Raw genomic sequence first — 9,625 nt, 5'->3', positions numbered from 1 at the left:
TACATTTATTTTGAAAGATGAAGCTCGCTCACTTTCCGACGAGTGCTTGCGGTGTTCAGAACAGAACAGCACAACCCAGATGTTCTAATTTGTCGCATTTTATGGACGACAGTTTTTTGAACCTAGAAGAGTACAAGGCTGGCTGTGCACAAAGGCTATTTCTGAAAAAAAAAATTATTGCAGATTGCTATGACAATCTGGCGCTTCTGAATCAGCGACTGTAAGTATGTTTTGTTATTAGTTTAAGTATTTGCTATTGACTGTTCAAATGCGGAGTTTTGCGCAGCGCAGAGTAACGCACCGTGTGTGTGACATCACAGGAGAGTGAACTGTCTGTCAGAAATCATAGCATGTCAGCTGTCTTAACCGCGGCTTGTGTACTGCATCATCACTGTGTCTGTCACGCGACTCTGTTGCCCTTTCGGGCTTGAACTGATGGTAAAACTAATGACATTATTAACCGTCTTGATATTTACTTTGAAAGCTGAAGCTCGCGATTATGGTAAGGGGCGTTACATTTCCGACGCGTGCTTGTGGTGTTCGGCCAATCACAATGCACTGGGTCAGCTGGCCAATCAGAGCAGACTGCGCTTGTCAAAGGAGGGGGCTTTGTTGAAAACGACGTGTTTGAGAGAGGCGGGGCATAGAGGACCTACAATAATGTACAGTATTTGAAAAATAATGTGTTTTTTGAACATTAAAGCATGTCAACATATTCTGTTACACCAAATACACAAAATAATGATCTTTAAAATAGCATCATATGACCCCTTTAAACGAATCGAAATGATTCAGTGAGCCATTCATAAGGCAGTCACTTGCTTCGTTTCTGAATGTATCAGGTATCAGCAGTTTGAACGAAACGATTGAATGAGAATGACTCACTTATAAAGACAGGGATTTGCCACCACCTACTGGCGCTTTTAGTTTTATATTAAAGTAGGCCTATCATTTCTTTTTTTAAATAATTTCATATTTTACTATTTATTTGTATTTTTGTATGTTGAATTAAAATATTTCTTTCTAAAGCTACTTTTTTGTAATGTCTATTCATTGTTTTTTTTTTCTAAATTAACACGATAACCATTATCTTTAATAACTTTATCTTTACTTAATCAGCATGATGTGCATGTTAAATAATTAATCTCAGTTATTTAAGATTAATCTGATTAATTAATCGGCACATTATGTAATTAATTAGATTAATTACTTAGATTAATTAGATTATGTATTAATTAATCATTTTAAAACATAAAAAAATTGAGTTTGTATCAGGCAATTCTGAGGAAAAAAAGTCATAATTGCGAGATGTAAAGTCGAAATTGCGAGAAAAAAAGGCTTCCAGGCTTTCTACCTTGATTCTGTAGGTAGCTGCTCAAATTCATTGCTGTCTTCTAATCATGTTTTCTAGCATTCATTTTCTTTGTCTTCTTCTCTGTTGTGCTTTTTTCCATTGGTCTCTCTTGCTTTGTTTCTCGCTCTCATTTCTTTAAGAAAGAGCTCAAGTCTGTAAGTTGCTCCTTTTACAACGGTTCAGTCTCAGTGAAAGTAGGATATGTTCCCATTCAAATGCTGCCTACAATAACAAAAAAAAGTTAATGGGTTAATAGCAGGGCATGCTCTGTTTTGGACAGGTCATGATGTGCCTGTGGTTAATGAAGCTTTAAGTTTTTTATAGCCTCTTGCATAGAGACATGAGAGCATCCTTATTTTCAGTACTTTCTTCCTCTAGTTCTCTCTTTTCACCCACTGGCCATGTATTTGATTGCTTCTCACTGACTGCACATGAAAATCAACATAACTTAAATTAAACAGGAACATTAAAGCATGTCAACATATTCTGTTACACCAAATACACAAAATAATGATCTTTAAAATAGCATCATATGACCCCTTTAAACGAATCGAAATGATTCAGTGAGCCATTCATAAGGCAGTCACTTGCTTCGTTTCTGAATTTATCAGGTATCAGCAGTTTGAACGAATCGATTGAATGAATGAGAATGACTCACTTATAAAGACAGGGATTTGCCACCACCTACTGGCGCTTTTAGTTTTATATTTAGAGTAGGCCTATCATTTATTTTTTTAAATAATTTCATATTTTACTATTTATTTGTATTTTTGTATGTTGAATTAAAATATTTCTTTCTAAAGCTACTTTTTTGTAATGTCTATTCATTGTTTTTTTTTTCTAAATTAACACGATAACCATTATCTTTAATAACTTTATCTTTACTTAATCAGCATGATGTGCATGTTAAATAATTAATCTCAGTTATTTAAGATTAATCTGATTAATTAATCGGCACATTATGTAATTAATTAGATTAATTACTTAGATTAATTAGATTATGTATTAATTAATCATTTTAAAACATAAAAAAATTGAGTTTGTATCAGGCAATTCTGAGGAAAAAAAGTCATAATTGCGAGATGTAAAGTCGAAATTGCGAGAAAAAAAGGCTTCCAGGCTTTCTACCTTGATTCTGTAGGTAGCTGCTCAAATTCATTGCTGTCTTCTAATGTTTTCTAGCATTCATTTTCTTTGTCTTCTTCTCTGTTGTGCTTTTTTCCATTGGTCTCTCTTGCTTTGTTTCTCGCTCTCATTTCTTTAAGAAAGAGCTCAAGTCTGTAAGTTGCTCCTTTTACAACGGTTCAGTCTCAGTGAAAGTAGGATATGTTCCCATTCAAATGCTGCCTACAATAACAAAAAAAAGTTAATGGGTTAATAGCAGGGCATGCTCTGTTTTGGACAGGTCATGATGTGCCTGTGGTTAATGAAGCTTTAAGTTTTTTATAGCCTCTTGCATAGAGACATGAGAGCATCCTTATTTTCAGTACTTTCTTCCTCTAGTTCTCTCTTTTCACCCACTGGCCATGTATTTGATTGCTTCTCACTGACTGCACATGAAAATCAACATAACTTAAATTAAACAGGTAACTGTATAAGGATTCAGTCATCAGACAAGCCATGAGTATGTTTATCTTTATAAATCATCAGCAGATGCAAACATTTTTTTTTTTTGGAAGTAACTGTTATATTTTTATCAGATTTTTTCCAAAATTCTTTCGATTTTCTCTAATACAGTATTTACTGCTAGCTGATGAATGACGCCTCATGGGTTAGTAGTAGTGTCTGACATCTAGTGGTTCATGTCTTGAGGGGGAAAACAAACAATTGTAGGACTGTTCTTTAGAGATTTTATTAATGCACATCAACATCAACACATCAACAAATGTTGATAGATAAAATACTTAGCCACATTCAAATGGTCATTTTTTGGGGGATGCTGAAGTGATCAATCTTAAACTAAGGAGAGGCATTATGGTATATCCAGGTCTGATACTGCAGCAAAAACATAACTGCATTTGCAAGTATTTGCTAGGATATTACTTTGGTTTACACTGATATTTCTAGATAAACAAACATATACCTATTTGATTCATTAATTAGTGAAATATAAATGTCCAAAATAAATGTAGATTATATATTAATAACTGTAGATAAATTTCAGATTTTCTGAACAAGATCAGTTTAATATTCAGTAATCACAGGCACTCCACTGTAAGATGCAGAAAAATCAATCCTGTAAGCCTTCACACAACACAAGCAAGTCTTTCAATGCATTATTATTAGGTAAATAAAGTCATATATTCTTAAAGTGTGCTTCAAAAATAATATTTGTATCAAAACTTACTGGATCATCACACCGGTAATCTTGAAATGTTTTCTGATTTTTATAGTATTTTACAAAATGCTATAGAGAGTGAAGGCACTTGCAAAAACTTCCCAAAAAATGTCCAAGCTCACATTTCAGAAGAAAAAAATTATTATATATCAGTAATGACAATAGTTATATTATATTATATTATATTATATCTTTTTTTTTTTTCCATTACCATACAATATGTAATATATTTCTTTTAAAATTATCATAAATTAAAATACAACAATACTACCCCTGTATATAAATATGTTTTAAAAATACAATTTAAATAATAATATATCATTATTTTCTCCCTTTTTTGCTTTACAGTAATGAGAGTTGGGGGAAATATGTCATATCAGAAATTTTTTTTTTAATGATCCTGAACACAAGCTTAATTTTCTTTAAACATTTTATCATTTACTTATTTTGGTTTTGGGATGAACTATGACCGAGACATGTTCTTGAGAGTTTTGCGAACATTGTATTAGTCACAGCATAACAGAAGAAATGTTTCTGAACATCTGATATGCTGTTGCTTTGAACTCTTTTAAAAAATCAGCTGAATCCATATAACTTTGTAAAGGGTGCGTCCTACACTAGGTTAAATATAACCCAGCGCTGGTTTAAAAAGGGACAAACCCAGCTATATAACCCAGCGGTTAGGTCAAAACAACCCAACCGCTGGGTCAAAACAACCCAATAGCTGGGTTTGTCCCTTTTTAACCCAGCATTCTTTAGAGTGTATGGTACATTTTGAGCATGACAACACCAGAAAGACTTTGGGTATCTAGGCAGGATGGTGCACAGTGTTTCTCTTTAAACTGATATTGAACCTTCCCTAAAGTTAGTTTTTCCAATCAGAACGTTCAGCAGAACGGCCTTTCCCTCTCTGCACTCCTTTTGCGCCTTTTTAATGATGTCATCAAGCTGCGACTCATCCTCTCGGCCAATCAGGTAACCTTTGCCCCCATAACCATCGGCTACAATATGGTAATCTGCAAGGAAGAGGTGGAACGGAACAGCATGTGAAGCAACTCCTCACTATGATTGATGAATATACCTTTGGAAAAGAGCTTAATCATTACATTAAACACTTTTGTGAACAATAAGACAAAGTGTTACAAATGCAGTGAACAAGAGTTTAGTGATTGCACTGCACCAAAGCCTCTCACCTGTAAAGGCCAGACCACAGGCTACGTTGCTCCCGAGCATAGGCACTTGTTCTCTGGAGATCTGACTCCAGCATGCATCATTTCCCACCAGAGCGATCACTGGGGTCTGACGTGAGACGACAAGGCAGTCGTTAGAGGTTTTCAAGAGAAAAGCAAGAGAAGCCACACAAGAATGTTTTTGAAGGAATATTCCAGGTTAAATTAGCAGCATCAAATTCCACTGAGAATACCCAAGATGGTTAAAACAATGGAGGTCTATGGGCAAGTGTGCAATTTTTCATTTTTGTCCCTTTTTTTAATTTTTGCTGCCTTTGTGCTTGTTTATATCTAAATAAAAGTCTAAATTAAATCTGTTTATCATGTCTCATACTCATATTAAGCCACTCAATTCATATGTGTTACTTGAATGACATCTTTAACTTTTTGAAGCATTAAAGTTTTGGTGTAATGGACTTTCAATGGAGGGACAGAAATGCCTCAGGTTTCATTAAAAACATCTGCATTTGTGTTTCGAAGACGAGCAAAAGTCAAGAGCAAATTTATGACATAATTTTGGGTGAACTATCCCTTTAAGAGGTTGGAAATGTTGTGCATTTTTACAAAACACATTCTACTACATTCTGAACTTGATGCTGTAAAAGTCAGTGTTTTAAGGGTTGGTACCTTGTGACGTGTGAAGGTATCAAATTCAGCCACACTATATCCGAGTGAACCATCGCCGTAAACTATCCATACCTGTAAACAAGATATTGGCTATGTTCACATGCTCCCTTATAATGTGATTAAAGGCTGTATTGTGCATAAAATGGAGAGCTTAGTGAAACTTGATTTTTTTAACAAGAAAAAATATTTGATTTAAAATCTTACCTCAGACTCAGGTCGACAAAGCTTTGCTCCCAGAGCAAAACCTCCTCCAACACCCAGAGTCCCAAAGGCCCCTAGTGAAAAGAGAAGCCACAAATCATTATGAACACAAATACTATGAGTGGATTTGACAAAACAGAGCTGGAGATTATTATGGAATTAGATTGTACCAAAAGTGAACATAACTCCAAGAATTGAACAAAAATATAATAACACTTTGAAAAAAAAAAAAAAAATGAACTCAATGGCAAAAACAAGCATGTTATATAAATAACTAATTAAATAAATAAAATAAATTTATATGAATAATTAATATTAATAAAATTATGAATCTGCTGCCACAGTTCTTTTATGCTTTCAATGTTTTTGTCATAATACATGTTATTAACCCAGTTAAGAAAATGATGTTGCTTGTCAGGACCAAAGACGAATGTATTAAAAATTATTTCAATATATATGGATATGTTGTTTTAAATGGATAAAAAGTGTGTAATGAAGTTTACAAGTGCTGTTATGTAAATTCAAAAAAGCTTGAATCATCTTACGTTGTGAGCATTTGAACAACTTGCAAAAGAATCTACAGATTCAGGCATTACAGAAGATAATCCTATGGAATCACAAACACAATAACTGTGATGGCTCTGCCTCTAACCTGGGTCCAGCCAGCGGAGCGGGCCCCGGGGTCTCATGATATATGCAGCGCTGCCGACAAAATCACCCCCATCAGCCACTATGATGCTGTCCTCAGCCAAGAGCTCATCCACACAATGCAAAACACTCAGAGGGTTCAAATGCCTCTCTGTCTTCTCATCTGCTTTTGATCTGACGGCAAAAACTGGCATAATGAGAAACTAAACAGGTAGACAACATCAAACATAGCCAAAAGTATATGGACAGACACCCCTTTTAAATATCATGAGGGAACACTGCAAATTGTTTGGATGTCCATATGTTTTGGCCAAGTAGTGTAGGCCCGATTCTCTCTCCAGAGACAATGAGTCCAAGCAGCTGAGATAAGATCACCTGTTAGCTTTCTCTTTGATGGCATCTCCCTCTTTCAGGCTCCTAGGCCATTCCTCTGGACATTTGTGTCCCTTCAGGGCTTTCGAGAGACGCAGGAGGAAAGAACCAGCATCACCTGAATAAGTTAGGAAAGGAAACCTTGTCACATAACATTTATATATTATAAAAATATATAAACTGTACTATAAACACAGAGTTCTGGCATGAAACTCTAGCAGCATGTTGTGGATGTATTGGCAGTAGCAAGTCTCAGTACTTGCTCTGCCGCAGCAGCAGCATAGCAGATTTATTCCGCCAAGACCAAATACATTAACATTGTCATGTACTTTACCATGCCAATCCCTCCGAGAGTTGTCATGACAGAATATTATGTAAAAGTAAAATGTAGCCGTTTACCTTGAATGGCCACTGTTGGCTTCCAGAACATGTCTGAGTTCTTTAGTAACTGACTCCTGTCTCTGTTGACAGCGATGATTTTGCTCCGTCTGTTCAGCACTCTTCCGTAACTCAGTCTGAAATCACACACTGTGCCTATGCACCAAAACAAACACATTCAGGAACAAGAACTACGCACAACCCAGAGTTCCCACACTTCCCCACTTCACACAAAATTAAATATTTTATAAATAATTCCATGACTTGTGTATGTATGAAATGTATTAACTGACTTTTCCGGGCATGAAATCACAACTTTAAAATTCACTGAGATTTCCAGACTTTCCAAACATACAGAGTATGTGTATGGAAAACATTTCTGCACATATTCCAACAGTTCAGTAGGTGGCATTGTTTCCCACCTGCCAGCAGCACGAGGTCAGCATCTTTTAAGGCATCTCTCCTGTTTTGTCTAATGTGCAGTGAGCTGTTCTTTCCCAACATCCCTCTGGACATTCCACCTAGGAAGCAGGGAATGCCTAAAGATTCTAAAGCCTTTCTGTAAAAGAAGCATAGAAAATAACCCTGACTAAAAATTGACTTCATGCACCTGTTATGGGTGCTTATGATCAATCATGCAAATCACTGGTTGTTGTTGTTTTGGACTTGAAACCAAATGCATTTTTGATCAATGTAATCTATATATACAGTACCAAAAGTCAACTGTCTGGACACACATACTGAATTTACATTTCTTAGGATCTTAGAAATCCTTGTGATCTAAATGTTTATACTGAAATACATGAAATTATTTGCATTTGTAGATACATTTACACAGCTGTGCCTCTGTATTAACAAAATAAGTAAATAAATAATATTTAATCATTTTAATATGTTTTAAATGGATGAATTAGAGAGTGGGAAGTCACCATACATTACATTTTTCAATACAGTTTTACAGCATTCCAGGATGCATTTCATAAATCTAGGTACGTATTGTGAGACTAAAGACAAAATATAAGATGGTATTGATTTGTTTCACATTTCTGTTCACTACATAATTTGCATACTTATGTGCTATCTCATACTTATGTCTTTGAGCAGGTGCGTCCACATTTTTGACTGGCAATGTATGAATTCTGGACTGGTGACCCAAAGGTCAGAGATTTACAGACCTGAAAAGGCGACCCCTGAACTGTTCAATGAACATTTGAAGAGACAGCTACTCATTTACCTGACATCATCCGCTGGTGTAGGGGGCAATGTTGCCTGACTGCCTAACAGTATGACAGGTTTCTTGGCTCTGCTCACCAATTCCACACACCTTTGGACCTGGAAAGAGTAAAAGGTTAAGAGTCACTCAAAGTGCAATGTGATCTTATCTTCTGTATTTGGGGCACAAGTCAACATTTCTCCTTCATCTTTTGAGCTTTCTTTCCTGGGGTGGTTGCATAAAGGTTTAGACTAGTCTTACAAGTTAGTCATCTATTTTTTTTTTCTTTAAAACTGGTAATGTTTCTTTAAAGGTGGTCACTGGGAAGTAAGACTTCATAAGACTGATTGGTTAACTACTAGTTGGTCAGACTAGTTCTTAAGACACTGTCTTCACATAGAGGCTAAGTTTATGCAACTGGCACCAGGTGTCGTTTATGTAATGTGTTATATACTGAGACTGGATGATGATAATAGAATCTTGCAACATTATTGTTATCATGATCAGTTGCATCTACAGTCTAACTTCCAATACAATATATGCCATAACAGAGTAGACAAGTTTCACCTCATCCTCTGTGGCATGTGGGATGTGAACAGGAAGTGGGGACAGATCACGTGTCTCCCAAGCTCCAGCAAACAAGTTTGATAAATGATTCCGGAGATACCTATGCGATGACAAGAACGACAATTGTTTCAGTCATGCTAAAGTCGGTTATTAGAAAAACATTTCTTGTCATTTAATAACAAGATCATGTGCAGGAATAATAGTATGTGAATAGTCAGAAATGTTTATACCATGCAATCATTTTCCCCATCAGGCCTTTGGGAGTGTTTTTAGGGGCAAACTCTTTTTCCACCACATGGTAAGGGTACAGTGTGTCTATGGGAAACTCTATAAACACTGGGCCTGTGAATCAAAGAAATACTGTAGAATTATGCTCACAGAATTTACATATAATTACAAAATTCATAAATAAAATTCAATTCGCTCAATGAAAGATAAAATAAAATAATTACATAATTTGTTCTGTAGTAATACACCCGAAAACTCTGGATGATTGAAAAAGGTGACATTATCTTAAGTATTTGTATTATTACATATGTGACCCTGGACCACAAAACCAGTCATAAGGCTCATTTTTTTTAAATTGAGATTTATACACTATCTGAAAACTGAATAAATAAGCTTTCCATTGATGTATGGATAGGACAATATTCGGCTGAGATACAACAACTTGAAAATCTGGAATCTAAGGGTGCAAA

General features: G+C 35.5%; 2 protein-coding genes across 4 annotated transcripts in view; both read right to left on the bottom strand.

The window, feature by feature from the left end:
- LOC107669270 (protein FAM118B-like) overlaps window positions 1–2,548 on the bottom strand; it is a 15,303-nt gene extending 12,755 nt beyond the window's left edge. The window contains exon 1 of one of the 2 annotated variants that reach the window (XM_016461699.1): window positions 2,483–2,548. The gene's annotated coding sequence lies outside the window, so the exon portion shown is untranslated. Of the gene's footprint in view, window positions 1–1,354; window positions 1,808–2,482 lie in introns of those variants that run through there. The other variant, XM_016461540.1, reaches the window with a different exon arrangement.
- A 64-nt stretch (window positions 2,549–2,612) lies between these two features.
- Window positions 2,613–9,625, bottom strand: part of LOC107669134 (acetolactate synthase-like protein) — a 12,868-nt gene continuing 5,855 nt past the window's right edge. The window contains exons 6-17 of one of the 2 annotated variants that reach the window (XM_016461293.1): window positions 9,158–9,269; window positions 8,928–9,027; window positions 8,382–8,479; window positions 7,570–7,706; window positions 7,169–7,303; window positions 6,773–6,887; window positions 6,402–6,571; window positions 5,753–5,823; window positions 5,549–5,620; window positions 4,886–4,991; window positions 4,547–4,708; window positions 2,613–2,697 (exon numbers count right to left, since the gene is read on the bottom strand). In XM_016461293.1, the coding sequence (XP_016316779.1) occupies window positions 2,627–2,697; window positions 4,547–4,708; window positions 4,886–4,991; window positions 5,549–5,620; window positions 5,753–5,823; window positions 6,402–6,571; window positions 6,773–6,887; window positions 7,169–7,303; window positions 7,570–7,706; window positions 8,382–8,479; window positions 8,928–9,027; window positions 9,158–9,269 (1,349 nt within the window). In that variant the 3' untranslated portion in view covers window positions 2,613–2,626. Of the gene's footprint in view, window positions 2,698–4,379; window positions 4,709–4,885; window positions 4,992–5,548; window positions 5,621–5,752; window positions 5,824–6,401; window positions 6,572–6,772; window positions 6,888–7,168; window positions 7,304–7,569; window positions 7,707–8,381; window positions 8,480–8,927; window positions 9,028–9,157; window positions 9,270–9,625 lie in introns of those variants that run through there. The other variant, XM_016461371.1, reaches the window with a different exon arrangement.

Source organism: Sinocyclocheilus anshuiensis, unplaced genomic scaffold (assembly GCF_001515605.1).
Source record: "Sinocyclocheilus anshuiensis isolate Anshui unplaced genomic scaffold, SAMN03320099.WGS_v1.1 scaffold297, whole genome shotgun sequence".
NCBI classification, from domain to species: Eukaryota; Metazoa; Chordata; class Actinopteri; order Cypriniformes; family Cyprinidae; genus Sinocyclocheilus; species Sinocyclocheilus anshuiensis.
This window is presented reverse-complemented; position numbering and strand designations above follow the sequence as displayed.